The 22,998-nt window shown below is 37.7% G+C and overlaps 1 protein-coding gene and 1 long non-coding RNA gene across 2 annotated transcripts in view; one reads left to right on the top strand and one right to left on the bottom strand.

Annotated features, from left to right (window-relative positions):
* The window catches only part of LOC306641860, a 479,070-nt gene that overhangs the window by 204,967 nt on the left and 251,105 nt on the right, over window positions 1-22,998 (bottom strand). The gene's annotated exons all lie outside the window — the stretch shown is intronic.
* Window positions 12,635-22,998, top strand: part of CENPF (centromere protein F) — a 58,415-nt gene continuing 48,051 nt past the window's right edge. The window contains exons 1-5 of the mRNA XM_079107723.1: window positions 12,635-12,804; window positions 13,614-13,810; window positions 18,774-18,895; window positions 19,406-19,497; window positions 21,245-21,536. Of these exons, the coding sequence (XP_078963849.1) occupies window positions 12,643-12,804; window positions 13,614-13,810; window positions 18,774-18,895; window positions 19,406-19,497; window positions 21,245-21,536 (865 nt within the window). The 5' untranslated portion in view covers window positions 12,635-12,642. The remainder of the gene's footprint in view (window positions 12,805-13,613; window positions 13,811-18,773; window positions 18,896-19,405; window positions 19,498-21,244; window positions 21,537-22,998) is intronic.

The raw sequence follows: 22,998 nt of genomic DNA, 5'->3' as shown, positions 1-22,998 counted from the left end.
TTATTTAATTAATTAATTAATTTGTATGTGGTGCTGAGAATTGAACCCAGTGCCTCACACATGCAAAGCAAGTGCTCTACCACTGAGCTACAACTCCAGACCCTTGAATCATATTTATATTGATTATCTGAATATTGAAAATAGAATAATTCTCATTGGTACATAGTTATGTACATTATTCAGTTTCTTAGCTGTGGTTTTTGCTGATAGAACTCTATTACTGAACTGTTTCTGCAGTGTATTTGTTTCAACATAGTTTTATTATTTTAATTTTTTCCCATGAAATGCCCAGTTCTTTTTTTTTTTTTTTTTTTCCAATTGACTCTACTCTGTAGCCCATAACATATTCATATATTCAACTGAGGATTATTCTTTGGTAAACTCAGAACAAGTTCTGTGAAATGGAGGAAATTCTCAATTCTATTCTATTTTGAAATGTACAAATATTTCAGTTTAGGTGTTTTCATAGATACTTTCTGTTTCCCTCCATTGGGATGAAATTTCTTTAATGAATACCTTTTTAAGAAAACATCAATAAGGTGTCTCTACACTTCTCTAAGATATTTTGTGTATAGATGCTTCAAAAATTTTTAACTTTTCCATTTCATTCCATTTTTGCTATAGAATATAAATTTTTTTCTTTTCTTTTCATTTATTGATTCTTTTTTGTTAATGGTGCTGGGGATCAGGGCCTTTTCTATGCTAAGTAAGTGTCTATAATGGAGCCACATCTTCAGCCCTAGAATACAAATTTAGGAAATAAAAAAACAAGGAACTCCATCAAAAGACTATTCCACAAGTTTATATGTTCTATGACACAATTATGTAATTTCCAAATTAAATCTTGTGAATTAGTTAAGATGTCCTCATTTATTCAATTCTTCCCCTCTTATAGGCTAACTTTCAATATCTCCCTGTTTAATTTTTTTTTTTTTTTGGTACTGGGGATTTAATTCAGGGGCACTTAACCACTGAGCCACATCCCCAGCCCTATTTAGTATTTTATTTAGAGACAGGGTCTCACTGACTTGCTTAGCGCCTTGCTTTTGCTGAGGCTTGCTTTGAACTCTGATCCTCTTGCCTCAGCCTCCCAAGCCACTAGGACTATAGGCATGTGCCACCGCCCTTAGCCAAGTGTTTTTTTTTTTTTTTTTTAAATAGCTGCAAGTCTAAAACCTTCATAGAACATCTCTGCACTATGGCTTTCTAATTTGGCAGAAAATGTATTGACAAAGAACAAAATATTTGCATCATTAGAATTTATGTTCATAGAATCCTCACAATTTTATCTTCAATGTTTGAGTTTTCCTACTGAATTTGTAATAGTCACAATTGATGAACTTTCAAAAGCTTTGATTTCATAAATTTTATGAAAAAATTGAGCAAATATGGAAATTAATTAGTATTTAATTTGAAGCATCTGGTGACATATAAAACAGGAATCATTTAGCTGTTTGTGGAGTTCTGCTAATTAAACCAAACACATTAACAGTTATTGCTTCATATTTCATACCTGTCCAAGAAAATCTTAACATAAAGTCTAAGGTTTGAAATAAATTCTAGAACCTCTCTAGGATATTTATCTTCTCATGAAGCCTCTCTAGGATATTTATCTTCTTATTCATGGAGGGTAGTAAATGCTGGAAAATGTTTTATATATATTATATATGCATTATCAACTTTACTGAGAAGTGAAAGTTCTTTGCTCAAATTTTCATTTAGACATGTATGTATACATATACATTCTGCCCCCCTTTGGTGCTGGGGATGGAACCGAGGACCTCACGCATTCTAGGTGAGTGTTCTACCATCAAGCTACAATCCCAGCCCTTAAACATGCATTTTTATTTTGCTTTGTTTCTTGAGTACTTTGTGGTTCAGGGGGTTCATTGCAAGATTTTCAAAAAGTTTACTACAAAAATAAATAGTTGTAGATTTACCCTCTCCAGTAAATGACAAAACCTGTTTTGCAGGGTCATTCACACCACATTGTATGTTTTGCATTCACCAGATTTCTAATTTCCCACATTTAACATTGCCTCCAAAAACCGGCACACTGTTGAACTGTGGCTTCGTCATCTCGCTGGCCCCACCAGAGACCAAGGCAGATTGAGTCTTGCAGCAGGTGGGCCACCAGGGGCAGCAGCAACAAACGCTCCTCCGTGTCACAAATAATGAGTTGTCCCAAGTCACCTGAAGGCAAGCACATTTTACAATCAGCATGCTGTATACTGTCCTTAAAATGCAGTAGTTATTAGCTGTGGCAAGAAAGGTTTACGAAGAATGAGAGGGGTTATCACTGATAGTTCAGATTCAATACTTAAGTGTTGAACTCGGTTTACTGCACATGTATCACATGTGTAAGGAGAGGAGATTATGGTAGCATACAGAAGTACAAAGTGATCACTAAACCCATCATGGCTTACTTCCATGACACTAAGAACAAAAGTATTTCATTAAAATAATAACGATGGGCTAGGTGTAGTGGTGCATGCCTGTAATCCACGCTATTCGGGAGGCTGAGGCAGGGGAATTGCAAGTTCAAGCTCAGCCTGGGCAATTTTGCAAGACCTGCTCTCAAAACAAAAAGGGCTGATCAGGTAGTTCAGTGGCAGAGCTCTTGCCTAGACTCTGGGTTTCATTCACAGTATGGCAAAATGAAACAAACAACAACTCTGGGACACATGTTAAACCAGAGCCCTGATAGAAAAATTGAATAAACCAGGAGGTGTGTATAACTTCTCTGTTGGCCTCCCAGGTACTTTATAAAATGGACTTTAGTACTCTACCCCAAACCTATTCAGCCAGAACTAGGTATGTTTTCAAAGTAGGCATTTTTTAAAATTTGTTTTTAACATCTTTTTTTGGTGGGGGGAGGATACCAGGGATTGAACCCTAGAGGTGCTTAACTACTAAGCCACATCTCTAGCCTTTTTTATTTTTTTATTTTTATTTTGAGTCAGGGTCTCACTAAGTTGCTTAGAATCTTGCTATGTTGCTGAGGCTGGCCTCGAATTTAACAATCCTCCTGACTTAGCCTACCAAGTCTCTGGATTATCGGTGTGCTCCACTGTACCTGGTTTAAGCATTTTAAAACTGCTTTCTGTATTATCCTTAGTTTGTTCCTGGTGTAAATAATTTCCTCACCTTTTATTCTGAGATGTCAAGCCACCTGCTCACAGTGCTCAGAAAAATCAAAGTGCACTTTAATCCATGGTTAGTCTAGTATCTAGATCAAAATGATTATTGAAAGCGAGATAGAGACAAATTGATCTTTAACTCAGTCATGTGATGATGAAAACTGTCATCTCTTTCAGCAAACTTGTCCTGCAAGTTGGCAGGTTCATTTTTGATTATATCATTTTCTTTGGAAATGTGGACTTGTAAAAGCCACTTTCTTTGAAGATTTCTTTAAAACATTCATGTTTTAAATAATTTAAATATTTTAGAAGCTATGGGCACTGGGTAAGTGTTTTCCTTTTTCCTAAGAAATGCTACTGAAATTTTTTTAGAGATTTGTTTGTTTGTTTGTATGTGATATAATCCAGGGCCTTGTGCATGCTAAATGCATGCATTACCACTGAGATATATATATATACCTGCCATGCTTTGGAATTTTTTAAAAATGTAAATTATCTTACTTCTTTCATAAAAATTTCTACTGCAAGAATCATAAGTGTTCCAAATTTCTATAAAGCATTTGATTCCAGAATGATATTTTATCTATGAAACTATTTTTCCTTTCCTTTTTCTTTCTCTCTCTTTTTTGTCAATAACTGTTTGTATGAATTAAAAAAATCTTAATCTCACTACCTTCTGCTATAGAAGGAAGATTTAGAGTAGCGAATGTCCAACATTCATTCTAGTTTCCCAGATTTCTCTCTTTTTTGAGTGTTTGGAATTATCATCTTATTATTATTTTATTATATTGTTAGTAAAGAAGATTAACTAAATAGTAGGACTATGGCTTTTTTTTTTTTTTTTTTTAGTTTCCCTCCTTAAATGGAGGGAAACTTCCCTTCCTCCTTAAGCAAATGTGATTTTAAAAAGAGAGGGAACAAGAGCAGAAGAGTGAATGAGGGGAAGACACAAGAGAGAGAGAATGTGGGACGTGGGACTGGAAGGTTATTTTCAAAGCCTTTCTTAGGTATAGAGAATCACCTAGTGGTGGGAATAGAAAAAGCTCCTTAAAGGTTGATCTTGTGCTTCTGGTCATACCACTGAGTAGTGTTCACCTACTCCGTAGTCAAATTACCCAAAACATACTGAGATGTTGAATGTTTACTTTTGTAATGAACTTCATTTAAATCCTATCAATTGAATATTTAATATTTACCCCCAAGACTTTCCTAGAAGGACTCTAGGTCCCCTAATATCAAGCTTTGAAAATAAATTCTTGCCCCAAAGAGTGTGTTAAATTCCTTATTCTATAGTCAAAAGGAGTCTAGGGATGTACAAAACAAGCATGAAAGAATGATCCTTACCTAACAGAACTCTCTGGTCTGAAACCACCATGCAGGTCAGTGCCATGATGATGACATTTCTAATTTCCCATGTCAATGACTGAGGTTTCATTTACTTGGTAGAAATTTTTACAACACTTGGGAAACCAGCATGAATATTTTTGCTTGCTGAAATTCATGCAGCATAGGTGTAGGAAGGCTTCTGTTTACTTTGGGTTTTCCTCAAAACAAAAGTAAGATGGACTCAGGTGGAGGTAGTTAAATTGGTGATTTTTTTGGGATGATAATTCCTGGAAATAAAGTGGTAAGCAGGGATAGTGAGACTGGGAAGGAGAAAACGTCAATATCAGGATGCAATATTACTGTTGTTGATTCTTCCAAATCTCTCAGAATTGCCAATGCAAAGGATGGAAAGTTAGGATGTTTACCCACTGGCTCTTGACCCCATTTGTTGAGGGTCGCCCCTGGAAGTCATAACTGTCCCCACACTTCCTGACTGTGCTGGCTAAGATGGCTTCCTCAGCTTCTGAGAAAGACTGGAGCAGAAACACCAAGAGATCCATGACTTGAACTTGAGGGATGAAGAGTCTGAGTCTCCACAGAACTGCCTACCACACCTGGGGCTGAAATTACAGGTGAGGCAATGGAATGTCTTAAAAGTATGTGCTATAGTCCACCCTCTCCCCTGCTCAGATCCATTTGTCCCTACATTAAGTTCTGTCATTGCATTGTCAAGACGGTGGTGGCCATAATCTCTAAAAAGCACTTAGTAAAAGAGAATTTAGCCAGGTGCAGTGGGTGCATGCTTGTAATTCCAGTGGCTCAGGAGGCAGGAGGATCGCAAGTTCAAAGACAGCCTCAGCAACTTAGTGAGGTCCTAAGCAACTTAGCAAGACCATGTCTCAAAATAAAAATAAAAAGGACTGGGGATGTGGTTCAGTGGTTAAGCAGTCCTGGGTTTAATCCCTGCACAAAAACAAAAACAAAAACAAACAAACAAACAAAAAAACTGATGGACTAAGCTATGGTCTCAGTCATTATAATCACTCTCAAAGCTATGCCTCATATTCCCCAGTGGTCTTTTCTATCACTATCCTAGATGTCTCCAGCCTGAGCCAGTGGCAGCTGGTCTAATTTATTTGCTTGGTCAGGGATCCCAGAAATTCATCCCAGAATGTTCTGGCATTGGGTTGCTTTGCCCTTGTTGAGCTATAGTAACTACAATTGCTTGTTCACTGTTTTTCCCAGACATAAAAGCACATAGGGGTACCCCCGTGATCTCCTGCGTTCCAGACACATTTTCTTGGCCCCCTTTCTGTAGTTGCAAGACGAATTCCTCATGATAATCAGGGTGGATCAATCTCACATCAGTATTGTAACTCCTTTCTTTGCCTGCTGGTTCACCACATAAGGAAACCAGAGAAAAGGTGTAGCTTCAAGTTTTGTGGAAAACTTTTGTGTCATTAGGAGTAGAGCTCCCCACTCTTCACCTTACTCAGTGGAACCTAGAGTAGAAGGAATGAGAAGCATGAATGTGTTATTTGGAGCAAGAGTGAGACGAGCCAATTCTTCCATAATTTTTTTTTTTCTTTTTTGGTTTCTAGACCTGTATATTCCAGTTATTGGGGACATTATTTGATATACTGGTTCAATGCTGGGGGTGCATTATGGAGGATAGCTGTGTATTCTATTAAATATTATCCCTGAACTGGTGGCTTAGTTGAGCTGTTGATAAATCATTTCAGTTTGGTTATTTGTATTAGTTTCCTAGGACTGCTATACTGAAGTACCAAAACTTGGATAGATATAGAACAATGGATATTGTCTCACAGATCTGGAAGGTAGTCTGAGAATAAGGTGTTGGTGGGTTTGTTCCTTCTGAGGGATTTAAAGCAATGTCTTCCAAGCCTTTAGCCTAGCTTCTGGTGGTTTACTGGCAATCTTTGGTGTCCCTGCCAAAGTGGCAGTATAACTACAACTTTTACATGACATTATCCCTGTGTCTCTATGTTCAAACATCCCCCTTTTTATAAGGACATATTTAATTAGGGTCCACTGTAATGACTTTATTGTAAATAATTATATCTGAAACTACCCTGTTTTCAATTACAATCATCTTCTTGTGATTAGGATTTCAGGATGTGAATTTATGAGGGACACAATCCAACCCGCCACACTGTCTGACCAGCTACCATCAGGAAATAGGTAGGATATGGTAGAATAAGTGATACCGATGGTCATGTATACATTTCTCAATTAAAATGGGTCCCTTGGTCCAAAGCAATTGTATGCAGAGTCCCAAAGGTCCGTACCAGATAGTCTCTAAATTTCCAGAGAATAGTATCTACACAGCACTGCAGAAAGAGTAGGTATCAACTCCTTCAGGATAGAAGGGATCCAATTCAATTGAATCACCATGAAGAAGCTAGCTGTTTCTACTCAGGATAACTCCATACTGAGGGATTAGGGTTAGTCTTCTGCTGACGACCTGGCTATTTATAGTGGCTGGTCTGGTCTGGTGAGAGGGAGACCAGGCTCTTAGGCCCATGTATATCCACCATCCCTGATATCATGGCTACTTTGATGATGAGTGTTCAAACACTTGGGTGACTGAAGACATATTCTGGACTATCCAACAGATCACCCTATTCATTCAGCTGTTTCCTGTTCCTCTGTGGTGGATGTTCTCTAGTGGCCCTGACATAAAACACAAAGATTCACAAATGTTATTCCCATTCCTTTAAGGTCTATCTATAGTCCTCTAAAACTCTATGGCTCCAATAATTTAATCTTGTTCCTCCACATCTCTGACTCATCAGTGAAATCATCTGCTCAGGAATACATCATGAACTCAAACCACTTTTTCCTCCGTTTGCAGTAGATGATCAGCTGTTCTGCTAACAGCTCTGCCTGCTGGAGTTGCCCTGCTGGACTGGTACTGTAAGAGCAACAGTCTATTTCTAGGAAGTACCAATACACTAAGCCATCTGTTCTGTGAACCAGAATCAGGTGTTTTTTTTTTTTTTTTTTTCTCTGTGGACTAGTTTTGGGGAGCCCACCATAAGGTCATAGTTGTACATTGAGAGAGCCCTGGTGAAACAGGGGTGGTAATTTGTGGTAACTTTATTTGTGCCCTTTGGGCCTGCTTGGGTCTTATGATAGAATTATTTGCTGCTACATTCATGAGAACCTCTGACATTGTGGTTTTGGCAGTACTCAGTGATGGACAGTTTAGGTTACATACCTGATGTTCTACAGTCAGATGCTCATTTTTATCAAGGCCCAGTAGCATAATAGGTGCTGCATTTCAAATGGTAAGTCATTCTCTAATGGAGAAAACAGGAATTTGCTTCAGAATACTTGAGAATTTGTGTAGTGGATCTTTCACTAAAGCTTGCTGGAGGGTTGACCTTATTTGCCATGGTTCTTGCCATCTGTTATTGTTTCAGTATGAGGTGTTTCTCCCTAAAATCCTGTATTAATGCAGTAATGTTCAGAGATGAAATGATTATATTGTCAATTTCAATTTAAATGGAATGACTGGGTGTTAACTATCGGGAGGGAGGGCTTGGCTTGAGGAGGTGGATCACTGTGGGCCTACTCTGGAAGAGTCCATCTCCCTATAGTCCCTCCCCACTACTTTGCTTCCTGGCTTCCATATAAAATGGAGCAGTACTACTCTGCCATTCCCTTCTACCATGATGTTCTGCCTCATCTTTGGCCCAGAGCAATGGAGTTGGCCCACCATGAACAGAACCTCTAAAACCATGAGCCAAAATAAATTTTTCTTCTCTAACTTGTTCTAGTCAGGTACTTTGGTTACAGAAATGGAAGCCTAATTAACACTAATATTGTTTAGATCATCCAAATGATATGACCCAGTGCAAGATGCTTGCTTGATATTGCATTTTAGTGGCTTTTAGTTTTCTTCTGGGCCATTGCATGAGTTTTTCTGGTTAAATAAATGAAGAAAACTTAAGTGTGCTGTTCATCTCTCTCTTTACTAGGAACACAGTAATCTATTAGCATAGTTATAGATTCTTACTGTCTAGTTTCTACTCCAGTTGTGTTGTACATTGTAGCAATAACTTTTGTTTTGTCTTGACAAGATGGTTAAATACTGGTCCTGGTCTAGGATGTTCTGGAATCCTATCTTCCACCTTGACACTTTGGTACCCAGTTCCATAGCAACATTTCCTATTGTCAATCCTGGTCTATAGAGGTCAGTTACTAAACTTCTTAAAGACATTGGTGTTCCACTTACTAGAACATTCTTTATTGCCTATTGAAAGCATTGTTCTCTAGGCCCTCCTAGAAATGATAATCAGGTGGTGGTTTTAGATAGTAAATCCAGTCTAACTTTCCTATTTTCTCAAGACTTCTAATCCTTTCAGTACTCTTAAATATAGTTCTAGTATGTTAACCTCACTTACCGAATGCCACCTTCATGTTCAAGTGGCAGGGAGCCATCCCAGTGGTACCAGCTCCAGGTGCCCTTGTCAGGATCTTAAATCCTGAGTCATGAGAGATTTCTCCCATGCCTATAAGCCCTAACCTACCAGTCCTATATTTTTTTTATTTAATTTATTTTTTAATGTGGTGCTGAAGATTGAACCCAGTACCTCACATATGCCAAGCAAACCCTCTACCACTGAGCTATAACCCCAGTGCTGGAAATGAGAATCTTAATTGAGAAGAAAATAAGTCAAGAGCTTGAACTAAAAATTCGCTGGACAAGATGAGCAGCAGAATAGATATTAGAAAACAGAAGATCAGTAAACTTGAAAAAATAGTAGTAAATACTATCTAAAAGGAAATGCCTACTGGAGAAATAAATAAAGACTGTGACTTTTAGAACCACATTAAATAGTCTAAAACCAATGAAGTAGTGGTATGATCATTGCTTCTAAAATGTTTTCATTTGTGGAAAGAGAACTATGCAATCGAAGACAAAGAAACATCACGGAAAATAGTACAATAGTTTTGTCACATGATTCCTGTGCTCAAGAAGGGATTTTTTTTTTTTTTTTTTTTTAAATTTTAGAATGTAGCACAAGGCTTGGTTATTCAGTGGCTACTAGACATATATCTTCTAAGTAATGAATGAAATGAAAATTTTGCATTCAAACCTTTAAAATCCTCTATCATTTGTCTTCTATTTCTATTTTCCCTAGGCAGCTAATAAATAATTGAAAAATTACCCTGGGTAGCAATGGAATAGCAACTGATGTTGGAATGAGAATTTGGGTCAAATCCCAGAACTATCAGATACTAGATTCCACTGTGTTCCACCAAAGTTCTTCTTCACATGTGTTCCCTGTCTTCCCTTTGGGGATTCAAGGGTCTTAGGGAACTTGGTCTTTCTTCATATGGCAGTTTTACCTCCAAAGATGTTTTTTAAACTAATATGTGTGAAGTCAATAGGAAGTTACTAGGGATGCAAAGATCAAACAGATTTTACACAAAAGGAATTTTCTAGTCTGATGGGGTAGCCAACTATGGGCATAAATATAAGACATGGCAAAAAACAAACAAACCCAAAGTGAAGTATAAGCCAAGTTCTAGGAAAGAACTAGGAAATAACAATTTCTAAGGGGTGTGTGGGAACAGGGAGTACTGGGTACTGAAGGGAGAATTGGCTACTGCAGGATTAACAGAATTTCAGTGAAAGATAAAGAGCAGACTAGGCTCTAGGAATACTTTAATGAAAGGTAATGTTTGGAACTTACTGAAGAGGACAACACATGTATTAATCAGACATGTATTAATTTAGCAAGTCACAGTTTGCTCTTGTGTTTAGAAGTTAACTTATAGTTGACTAGGCAAAGAAGTATATAAAAATATACAAAACTAGTGGGCTTCATAAAAAGGAGAGATTATATAATTTTAATGTAATATTTCTGAATATTTGAGTCATTGAACGTCTTCTCAGATTCTGGCTAGCAAGTGTTCAGAACCATCCCCTTCAAAACATGATCAATAGAGGTCAGCAGGTAGAAGGGGGAGTTGTAGATTCAATTTCAAATTACTTGGCTTCTATGTGCCTCAGTTAACTTTTAAATGAAATAAGGACAATACTTCTCTTAAAAATTGTTGAGAATTTCGCTGGCTGAAGAATGCAAGACAAACATAATACTTGGTATTTACGTCCTACATTTAATACAGCATATACGTTTTCACCAGATAGCACGCTCCCGCCGTGCGTCCGCGATAGGCCACACCCTTCTAATCAGTTGGCTCATTCCCTGGTTCTTGCTGAAACAGCGGTTCAAAACTCTGTCTAGCCTCAGCAAAAGCACGTGGTCTCCGTCTCCAGGCAACAAAAAAGCTTCTGCACCCTGGCGCAGGCACTTCCTGCAGCGAGGGCTTGTTTTTTAAATTCATCCAAAAGAGCCAATCAGAGGCGGCAGGCCGAATGTGCGGAAGCTGATTGGTGCACATCTGTTTACAGTGACCAATAGAGTTGAAGGCGAGTTTGGTGGGGACCGGAAGTGGGCGAGTAGACCGCGGGCAGTTTGAATCGGCATCTGGGTTTCATCCTTGCGGAGGCTGTGTCTGAACCGAGATTGTTTTCGCTTCCTCCGGAGCAAGGTAGCAAGGTAAGCGTACTGCCTGGGTTCCGGCGCTGGTGGCCTGCCCGGGGACCGCTAGTTGCTGCCAGCTAATGCCGGCAGGGTGTTACTCTGACTCGCGCTCGCGTCCCTCTGGTGCTGCGGCCGGTCTCCTCCCACTTAACCGCGCTGGAGTGAGGGGTGAGGTTCGTGGGATCGGCGCACCTCGGCTCGGGCTGAAACGGCCGAACTAGGGTGCAGACAGACAAACTGCTCCGTCACCGACTAGAATTGTGCGGGAATCGGTTTCCCCCTCCTTAAGGTTAAAAAACTGGAGATGACCAGGTATTTTCAAGCAGCTCTAAGTCCGGGAACCTGGGCTCCTACTTGAAAATAGAAACGAGGTCCTTTGTTGTTTTGGTCTGGGCGGCGGAGTTTGTACCTATTGTTAGTTACGAGCGTGTTCCTCCTCCTCCTCCTCCTCTTCCATTCCATCTCTTCCACATTTATGTAGAAGGACCTGTGTGCCAGGCTGTGCTCTGTGATGACCCAGAAATGAATGACACTTGTCCGGTCCGTGACGACCCTGGCCCAGCGGAGGAGGCGGAGTTCTCCTCCAGCCGTGGCACAGCAGGCGGGGACTCGGGTTTTTTAGTGAAGGGGAATTCTGATGAAGAGAAACCTGAAAACCGGCTTGTCATGCTGGGGATGGGTGGGTCACTTAAGAATTGCCTTGGGGACTTTACAGGGGTTGGGTGATTAGTATGAAAAGTGCCCTCTACATACTTATTATATAAAGATAGAGCATTTTCTGGAAAAGATGTTAGTCTTGAAAATCCTCCTTGCTGGACCCTTCGTATCCAGTTTTTCTTTTACCCTCTCCCCTCTCACACCCAAACCCTGCCCCTCAAATTTTATTTTTCAGGTTTACTTTTTTGTTCATTTGACCTCGTGGCTCAATACAGATGGCTGATAGCTGATGCCTTAAATTGTCAACATCCGTGCTAATCATTTATATCATATATTAAGTATATTTATAAATATGTTTATATAGATGTATTTACATAGCTGTATCTTAGACTTTGAAATGGAAAAACATTTACCTTACCAGTTTTCCTTGTTTATTTCCCTCTGTCATCTAAGTTGCTCCTTTTTATCTCAGAAAGGTTTTCCAGAAGAAGAGGGACAAAGTGTGAATGGTAATTATTGATGTGAAGTGGGAAACAAGAGAACTTGTAAATTAACTTTGCCATTCATTTTATTTGTTTATAGATAGGGTATATTTCACCTGAAATCCTTAGAGCAAAGGTTGAAATAAAAATATTCATGTTTTGTGTATTGAAAACAAACTGAGCAGTAGAAAGCAGGTAGCTATATAAGAAGTCAAAACCGAGAAAGAAGAAAAACAAAAGCAAGGGGAAACCCAACAAGTATATGATATACTTCATAATCAGAATTATTGGTAGTCATCTTTCAGAGGATGGAGAAGATAAATACACTACATTATCTTTTGAAAGGTGACATTTTGAAATCGGATTCTTTGAGGTGATTAGGTAGACCCATTAGTCTCTGACTTTTTCTTTTACTGTAGTAAGACCAACAGTCTGGTTATTTGAAATGAGAACAAAATGAGCTGGGCTTTGGAAGAATGGAAGGAAGGCCTCCCTACAAGAGCTCTACAGAAAATTCAAGAGCTTGAAGGACAGCTGGACAAACTGAAGAAAGAAAAGCAGCAAAGACAGTTTCAGCTTGATACGCTAGAGGCTGCACTACAAAAGCAGAAACAGAAGGTATCTCTGACATTTGACATTATTCACTTGTTTTTTGGATTAATTATTTCACCTTTAAATTTAGAGAGAAGCAGTTTTGCTATCTTCAGTGGTAATCCCCCTCCTTCTCTGCAAACATTTTTAATTGCTTCAGATTTTCTCCATCTTTGTCCCCATTTGCCTACCTACTTATATTTAGGGCTACTGAGTTTCTTTTAAATTTCTGTTTGGGAACCCTAATTGGAAATTGCAGTTGTGTTTCACAGCAAAGGCCAAAGTTTCTGACTTCAAATCTGGGGTAGTATTACAGCCTTTTTATAGCAAGTGGAGACAACTTTCTGACTATGGGCTTTTTGTCTTGGTATTCCCTAACTGCTCTTCAGGGCTAGTAAATGAAAACTTAAATAGTACTTCTTTCTACTTCTGTATTAACCAACAAAGTAGTGGTATGATCATTGCTTCTAAAATATTTTTGCTTGTGAGAAAATTTCCTGATTCCTTCCAATAACTGCATTTAGCCAGACTTGAAAATGAATTGCTGGAGCAAGAGGTATAGAATTCATCTGTAATATTTTTAATTCTTAAAAGGATGTTAAAGCCCGACTTTCTGGGAGGAGTAGGTATAGCCCTGACCAAAAGGTAGTATAATATGTGAGTTTGTAGAACTTTTCTGTTTATAGGCTTCAGAGTGTGGTGGCCTAAAATTTGTTTTCAGAAACCTTGGCATCTGGCTTATTATAACCTTACTTCAGAAAATTGTTAAATCCACAAGTACAATCGGTAAATTCATAAAATAAGGAAACTTTTTCCTTTCTAATGATTCCCATTAGGTTGAAAATGAAAAAACCGAGGGCACAAACCTGAAAAGGGAGAATCAAAGATTAATGGAAATATGTGAAAATTTGGAGAAAACTAAGCAGAAGATTTCTCATGAACTTCAAGTCAAGGAGTCACAAGTGAATTTCCAGGAAGGACAACTGAGCGCAGGCAAAAAACAAATAGAAAAACTGGAACAGGAACTTAAAAGGTAATTATATGAATGGGATTTATGTGGATTATTTCTGTGTCATCAGATACATTTATTATTTTCTGTAATGATGCAGTTGTTACACATTGCAATATACTTTTCCTCTGTTGGAGGAAGTAGTGATTCAGTTCAGTCATGACATGGCTCAATACAAGTCGATCGAATGGTTTCTCATTTATTCATTTAGTTTTATTAAGCTGGGTCCATGTGCTAGATGCTATATTGGTTACTGGGTGATACAATAATGGATAATAGCTCAATTGTTAATAATGGTCACTGCTATATGAAGTTAAAGCATGGCTTATCCTGATGGCTTATCCTGATGTTTTCTCTGGCTGGAAAAGCTGTTACCGAGAGTGAAAGAGAGAACTAGAGCTAGGGAATTGTGAAAGGGCTAAGGAGTAAAAAAGGCCCAGTTGAAGTCGCAGACCAGAAATTTGTAATGGGACTAATGTGTAGGGGTGTATGTGTGTGTGTACCAGGGAGCGTGTGGTGAGGTGTGAGGGTTTCTTGTAGCATCTGGAATCTGAAGTGCTGAGAAACTGAATGGGCAAACTGATTTAAGTTTGTTTGGGGCAGGATAATGGGACTGAATGCAGAGGAATAATTGAGGATATTGGAAAACTAAGCAAAAGATTTTTCATGAACTTCAAGTAGTAAAGGAGTCACAGAGTGGTTTAAGTAGTGTACCATGGATTCTAAGCTGAAGGGAGGAAGTAAAGTCCTGAAGAGGTTCCTACTGAGATTCTTCTCTGAGAGCCCCATCTTTCATTTTAAGTGTTACAAAATCTATTTGCCAGTTTAAGCAATAAGAAAGTTGTTTATTATCACTTTTCATTAAAAAAATTCCCCAATTAGAGGTATTAATAAAAATAAATTCAATGGAGTCTAATCATTGCTGGTTTAGAAAGGGTATAGTCTTGTTCTAATGATGGCATTTTGTCAAAATAATTAGGAGTGATAACAGCTTAAAGGGCTTCAGTACATTATTCCATTGACTCCACAAATACCTACCCAGAAATTGGAAAAAGGAAAACAAACTTTATTTTGAAATAACTTGAGACTTGAAGAAAATTTGCAAGCCTAGTAGAGTTCTTTCTTATCCTTCACCCAGATTTCTCCTGTTGTTAACACCTTATATATAACCAAAGTACACATTCCAAGCGGGGAATAACATTGATTTTGTACTATTAACTATAGACTTCATTAGAATTTCATTGGTGTTTCTAGTCATGTCCTTTTTCTGTGCCCAGGATTCCATACTGCATTTAGTTGAGGTTTTCTTCTAAATTGCGACGGTTTCTTATCTTTTATGACCTTCATATTTTGAAAAAAATACTGGTCAATTATTTTGGAGAATGGCCTTAATTTGGGTTTGGCTGATGAATTTTCACTGATTAGATCAGTATTTCTGAACAGTAGCACTCTTGATGGTTTAGACTGGATTACTTGCTTGTTGTAGATACTTAACAGCATTTGTAGCTCCTAACCACTAGATGCCAGTATCATCTACCCCACTTGTAAATTGTGACAAAAGTCTCCAGGCATTGCTAAATGTCCTTTGGGAGGGTGAAATTGTCTCTGGTTAAGAACCATTGGGTCAGGTTGGGATTATGAATTTTTGGTAAGAGTACTGCAGAAATACCAATGTGCTTTTCTTGGTGTATCATATCAGACATCTGTAACTTAAGTTTCTTTCTGTAAAGTTCTGGGGAATCTCCACTATAAAGCTACTGTTTTTCCCTTTGTAATTAATGAATGCCTTGATATCATGAAATTAATTTTTCTGGCATAGCTTCAATAATCTTAATTCTAACTACATATCAACAATATTTTTAAAAGTTAAAACATTTAAAAATCACTCTTGTCTATGAAGGTGATAATTTTCCTATAAATTTTGTTTTCTAATTTTGCTTCCTATCCATGTAGAAAGATGGTTATTTGTAAGTTGCATATTAAAAAGGTAAACTTCAGGCTGGGGATATAGCTCAGTTGGTAGAGCCCTTGCCTTGCAAACATGTGACCCTGGGTTCAGTCCCCAGCATGGCAAAAAAAAAAAAAGTACACTTCCATCTACTCAGTTCTATGAGAACAGTGACCTTTTCTATCTTGTTCAGCACTGTATCTCTGGCACTTGACAATGGTACACCCTCAAATATTTGTTGAAGGAATCAAAGAAAGATAATTAGTTTTGGAAGACAGGAGCTAGGGAAGTAGGAAGCTCACTTCAGTATGCTGGAATCGCTACTTTGGGAAAGCACATTTTGGGAGCGGAATTTAGAAATATTCGTTTTGATAATTTAGATAGAAATTTATATTTTTAACATCTTAAGATAACTTTTGTATACATTTCTGTATTTGATTACAATGTTATTTGGTAGCAGTACTAATATAAAGTTCCCAGGTTTGTGCAAGACTTCTAGCAACTGTAAATATTACCAATGTTAATCAATGTTGCCTTGCACCATGGTGCAAGCCTGTAATCCCGGCTGCTTGGGAGGCTGAGGCAGGAGGATACGAGTTCAAAGCCAGCCTCAACAATTTAGCGAGTCCTAAGCAACTCAGTGAGACCCTATCTCTAAGTAAAATATAAAAAGGGCTGGGGGATGTGGTTCAGTGGTTAAGTACCCCTGGGTTCAGTCTCGCGCGCGCACACACACACACACACACACACACACACACACTAACATTGTCATCCTCACATCCTCTTGGGGTTAGAACACTTCTCTGGTATATTTAGTTTAAAAATATTGCCAGGCCACTTTGGAAGCAAGGCAGGAAGATCTTGCAAGTTCAGGGTTAACCTGGGCAACATGGAGACCCTTTGTAGGGCTGGGGATATAGCTCAGTTGGTAGAGTGCTTGCCTCGGAAGCACAAAGCCCTGGGTTCAAATCCCTAGCACCATAAAGGAAAAAAAAAAAAAAAAAAAAGAGACCCTGTGTAAAAATAAAATAATTCTTATTAGTAACGTGGTTATAGATATCGATAAAAGTTTAGATACTTTTAGAAACTTCAATGTAAGTTTCTATAATAAAAATTTATGTGCAAAAGCTATAGATTACAGAAATGATTGAATATAGTTTTTAAGATTCTCTGGTAATCTTCAAATGGCAGGAATTTATTTACTCTGTCAGTAGCCACTGATTAGGTTTCAGGAAAGTCTTCAACAAGTTAGACTCAACCATTAGAATATTTGTCAAAAGTATTGATACTGGCAATCTCAAAAGTTCAACCTAGTAGAAACAGTTTAATTTAGTGCTTTGTTGGTGATAGTGGATGGAAGGAGGAAAAAAAGTCTTAGGAAAGTAATAGCAGGATGTGTTTTTATTAATATCTAAGATAAATTTTATATTTTTTGTTTATAAATGAAAGGATAGTGAAAAGGAAGTAAGATGTAAATTTGAGAGGGAAAAGAAACACTACTTTTGCGAAGTTCTTCAAAATTCATTTCTTGTGTCAGCTTGTCACACCTTTTGTAGCCTGTACACCTGTTCTGTTCAATGTGGTATCTACGGGCCACATGTGGCTCTTGAGCACTTAAAATGTGGGTGGTCCTAATCTTAACATCTCATGTGTTGTAAATACATATTACATATTCAGTTCTGAAGATTTACTACAGTGTCACAATTTTTAATTTATTTTTTAAAAAATTTATATGTAATATGCATATATATATATATATATATTTTAGTAGTAGGTGGACTCAATACCTTTATTTTAATTTTATGTGGTGCTGTTAATCATTTTTTTTTTTTTCCGGTACTGGAGATCGAACTCAGGGCCTTGCACTTGTGAGGCAAGCACTCTACCAACTGATCTATCTCCCCAGCCCCATATGTGGTGCTGAGGATTGAACCCAGGGCCTCCACGTGCTAGGTGAACACTCTTCCCCAGCTCCCAATTTTTTTTATCAAACTGATAGTATCTTGACAATGGCAAGTTAAATAAAATGTAAAAAGTTAATTTCATTTGTTTGCTGTTGCTCTTTAAACACTAATAGAAGATTTCTTACCTACTGTAAGCTTTTGTTTGCTAAGTTATTATTTTTAGCTTACACGTCTGTTCCTTCCCAAATTGAATTTGGAGCTGGGAGTAGTTAAGGGCACTGGCTTACTTCCGTTACTACTTTCTTCACTCCTTGCTTTGAGTAATGTACCCAAGGAAAGAGAGCATACCATTAGCCATTTTAATAGGGTGTTGACTTTATTTCTTATATTAAGCAAAATTTGAGACTTCAGAGACTTGCAAGAATTGTAAATTCTTTAACATCAGAATTGAACCCTTTTTTTAACCTGGATTATTTGGTTCTGAGATGTATTTAGATTCTACTTTTAGAATAGGAATAATATATATATATATACACACACACACACACAATATATATATATATAAATTTTGTTTTCCTCATTTCTTCGTAACTTTTTCCAGCCATATCTTTTCTGTATATTATTAATTTTTATATCTGTGTTTTAAAAATGTCATATACCTGATCTGGACATCAGTATGGTTTTTGAAATGGTTAAATATCATAAGTTGTCTCATCCATTCTTGTGCTTTGACCCTGTGCTTGAGTGACATCACTTTTTTCCCATGTTTCTGAAGTTCTGGTTCTTACATGTCCCTGTTCTTTCTTTGGCTTAGAATATAAAATTTGCCGTAACATATCCTTCACCCTCCAACTCTTTCCTGCTGTAGTGGTTATTACGGATTTTCATTAAAGTCTTTATAACATTGTAATTATTGGTGTATATTTATGTTTCTGCAACTGGACTTCATTCTTTTGAGGAATGACTGCATTTATATTTAGCACTTTTTAAATTAGTTTTTATTAAAGGTCTACAGTTAATAGTTCTTGGAGGATGGGTTTCTTTGTAAGTCCTTTTACCACTGGTAATGTATTACATTGGTATTCTGCAGCCTTTCTTCCAACTGATTGTCACCTTTTGCATCCTTTTCTAACAGGTGTAAATCTGAACTTGAAAGAAGCCAACAAGCTGTGCAGTCTGCAGATGTCTCTCTGAATCTGTGCAATACACCACAAAAAATTTTTACAACTCCACTAACACCAAGTCAATATTACAGTGGTAAAGATTGTTTTCCTTGGTATTAATAGATCTTTAATATGAGTTTTTTTTTTTTTTATGGTGTCGAGGATTGAACCCATGACTTTGTGTATGCGAGGCAAGCATTCTATCAACTGAGCTATATCCTCAGACCTAATTTGAGATTTTAATTCTGTGAAAGAAACTGATTTAACAGTGAATTCAGTTTTTAATTTGGGTGTTTAAAAAATGCAACCATCTGTTGCATATTCATTGGCACATCTGTGAAATTATGTTGAGCCACAGGGTAACGCATTCACCTTGTCATTTTATCTTTCTGTGGAGTCTTTTAAACAAATTGTTTAAGAACGTTCTTGTGTCTCCAAGTGTGTTGATACTTGATCAATATTATGATGTTTTCCTAATCAAATGTTCTTTCTACTTGGTGCATTACGATGCTCTATTTTTAGACTATCACAATGATTATTGATCTGTGAATTCCTTTATGAAGTCAGTGACTGCAACAAAATAGTATTTGTTGTCTGTGTTTAGGTTCCAAGTATGAAGATCTAAAAGAAAAATATAATAAAGAAGTTGAAGAACGAAAAAGGCTAGAGGCAGAGGTTAAAGCCTTGCAGTCTAAAGTAAGTTAATTATGGGCCCTGCAGTAGAATACGCATTCATAGAAATACTTGAACATAGGATAAAACAAAGTTAGAGAAGAATCTGTTTTATGTAGAGCTGATGTATTTTTCTTATAGTGAGAAATAGTTCCTGGCTCATTGGTTGTGTTAATTCTTAGTTTTAAAACTAGGTAGGAGTGAGTAAAATAGAGTGGAGGGGTTAATTTGCCCTTAAATTGTAAATGTTCATGGATTCTAGGGGAACCATAGCCATATAATTATTTCCTTATTAAGATCTCGGGGTGGGGCTGGGCATATAGCTGAGTTGGTAGAGTGCTTGCCTTGCATGCTCAAGGGCCTGGGTTCAATCCCCAGCACTACCAAAAAAGGAAAAAAAAAAAAAAAAGAAAAGGAAAGAAAAAAAGATCTAGGGATAAGGAACTTGTTTGGAGACAGCAGGATGCAAGAGTTATGCCTGATACTCAGTGGCTGACTTTGGCAGCTGGAGGTGACTGCTTGCTTTATGGTCCTCTGATGAAATGTGTTTGCTACTAGGGACATGAGGCTCCAGGATCCTTATTTTTGACATGTTCATTTCAGAGGAGAATGTTATTAACTCAGTTTCCTCAATTAAAAAAAAAAAATCTGCTGAGAAGTTTTGTGCACTCTATTTTGATATGTATAAACAAGCAGAAAATGGTAAAAAGGTTTATTCAGTGTCAACAACAACAACAAAAATGCAGGTTTCTGAAAGCCCTACATGTAGTTCAGGGACTGACTTTGAAAACACCTGAAATCTATTGAATTTTACTTTCACCAGTTCTGTTCACATGATGTAATTTTCTTAAAAAAATCCCAGTTTGGCACTTACCATTAAGTTCTTAACTTAACAAACACAGAAACTTATTGAGGTGGCATAATTCAGCAAACAGTTTAAGGCTGAATTTATAAGTAGGTCTCTTTAACTACTAAAGATCAAAAAGAACCTATTTCTTAGAATTTTAACAAATGTTTTCCTTCTCATGCCCTTAACCCTTGTTTTGAGGTCACCAAAGGCATTGTTTCTCAGGATGAATGAAAAAGAATAACTTTCTGATTTGTCCTAGAAATATCATGTGCTTTGTCATCCAGTTTTGTCATTGGTACCTGTTCTGCCCCTGATATTGAGTTTCCCAGAGTTACTTTATGGGGAATGTGAGTCTCCATCAACACTAAACCTCTTTCTATAGCAGAAAAATTCTTGGTATAAAAAGTTTAATGTAGCATCTAGAGCCAAGTCTTCATATTTGTCAGAAAGAATAATTCAAAATAGTAGATAATCCACAAATATGTGTATTCTATAATATAAAACACCCTAACTAGCATTTTTGGAAGGAGTGATATGGTGGGAAGTGAGTTTTGAAAGAGTTCTGCAGGCTAATATTTAACTAAAGATAAGTAAGGGAAAGTCAATTTTGGTATTTAAAATGCCAGCAAAAACTCACATTTTGAATGGAGTATATGAGGGATGTATTAAAAAAGCCCTTTTGAATTAGATCAGGCCTCAGATGATATGGCTTGCTCCTTTGATGATGAGAAGGCTGACCTTTAGAAAATATCATCACTGCATATTGGGACTTAATGGTTCCCTTGACTTGATGAACGTCCTTTCTTCGTATGCAATGCAAGTGTCAACTGCTTGTAATTTTAGCTTTATGTTCTACCTGAAAGGAAATAGTCTGGAATATTGAGATTTCTAAAGGTTTCTAAAGAGTTTCTATTTTTACAGAAAGCTAACCAGGTTGTTCCTCAAACCACCATGAATCACCGAGACATTGCTCGACATCAAGCATCATCATCTGTGTTCTCATGGCAACAGGAGAAGACCCCAAATCGACTTTCTTCTAATTCTCAAAAAACTCCAATTAGGAGAGATTTCTCTGCATCTCACATTTTTGGGGACGAAGAGGTGACTCCAAGCAGATCAACTTTTCAAACAGGGAAAAGAGATACTAATAGTAGTGGCTGTGATAATTGTAGCAATTCTCATCTTTTGGATCAATTCAAAGCCCAGAATCAAGGTAACTTCTGTAGCTAAATTAAGTTTAAATTAAAATTATCCAAGATAATTTCAGAAGCATTTCCAGATATATGTACACACACACACACACACACACACACACACATGCATATATATATATTTAAACTTTTACTTTATTTTTTAATATTTTATGGTGCTGCTGAGGATCGAACCCAGTACCTCACATGTGCTAGGCAAGCACTCTGCCACTGAGCTACAGCCCCAACCCCTCCAGATGTTTTTAATCCTGGTTCCTTGCTTATGTGTTTTTGACATATCAGTGGTCAACATCCCAGACTGATGATGTGAAATATTGTCTTTTCAGTAGTAATAAAAGCCATCACAGATTTGAGATGTACTTTTATTTGTATTGAAAGCTGGTGCCCTGAGCCTTTAAAAGTAGGCCGAGAGGCTTAGATTTATCTTTCCAGAAGTGGAGCGAGTAGAGTAGGTTGGTAGCAGTTTGCACTCTCCCCGCTTCTCATCTGGCTCCTGTTGTGCCCATGGAACAAGCCTGTGTTCTGACCAGCTTTGGCCAGAGGCGTGGGGTGTATCAGCAGAGCAGCTTTTCCTTGCACTGCCAGGCTGTCCATATGGGAGCAAATCTATAACCCTGGCTGCTGTGCCACGGAGCAGCTCACAGTCAAGCATACCAGGTGGTGTTTGGGAATCTACTCTGTAGAATATGGTAATTTCCAGTACTTTGATATATTGAAAATCATTCCCAGTGTTCACTGGTGGGAGCAGTCATACTGCCAGTGCCATTGGAAATAATATAGTGTGTATGTAGGAAAAAACATGGAAAAAGAATCATTATTAATTTTGGTAGAATGGGAGGTTCACACCATCTTGATATTTACTGAAGGAAAGGTCACCAGAGGCTACAGGAGGCTGCCCTCTTACAGGAGGATGAACTTTTTACTGCCTTGGCACTAATTTGCTTTGATGTGGGCACAGAACAAATATTGGTTTGCTAGTGTATGATACCAAGTGGTAATTTTTATTTTTTGGTACCAGGTATTGAACCCAAGGGTGCTTTGCCACTGAGCCATATCCCTAGCCCTTTTTTATTTTTATTTTAAAATTTGAGACAGTCTCGCGAAGTTGCTTGAGGTGTCCCTAAGTTGCTGAAGCTGACTTTGAACTTGGCTATCTATCCTCCTGCCTCAGCTTCCCTAGTCACTGGAATTATAGGCATGTGCCACCACGCCTAGCCAAGTGATAATTTCAGGTGTTGTACATTTATTTTTGCAGTTCTATAAGATGCTGTTTATAATTTAGAGAAACATTCTTTCTCCATATTTCTCAAATAGTAAATCTATTTCTCTGCTTTCTATAGAATATTTAAATACAAATGAGTCGGGCATAGGGCTACACATCTGTAATTCCAGCTACTCAGGAGGCCAAGGCGGGAGTATCACAAGTTCAAGGCTAGTCTAGGAAATATGGTGAGACTGTGCCAT

The sequence above is a fragment of the Sciurus vulgaris genome, assembly GCF_902686455.1.
Source record: "Sciurus vulgaris genome assembly, chromosome: 12".
In the NCBI taxonomy this organism is placed as follows: Eukaryota; Metazoa; Chordata; class Mammalia; order Rodentia; family Sciuridae; genus Sciurus; species Sciurus vulgaris.
This window is presented reverse-complemented; position numbering and strand designations above follow the sequence as displayed.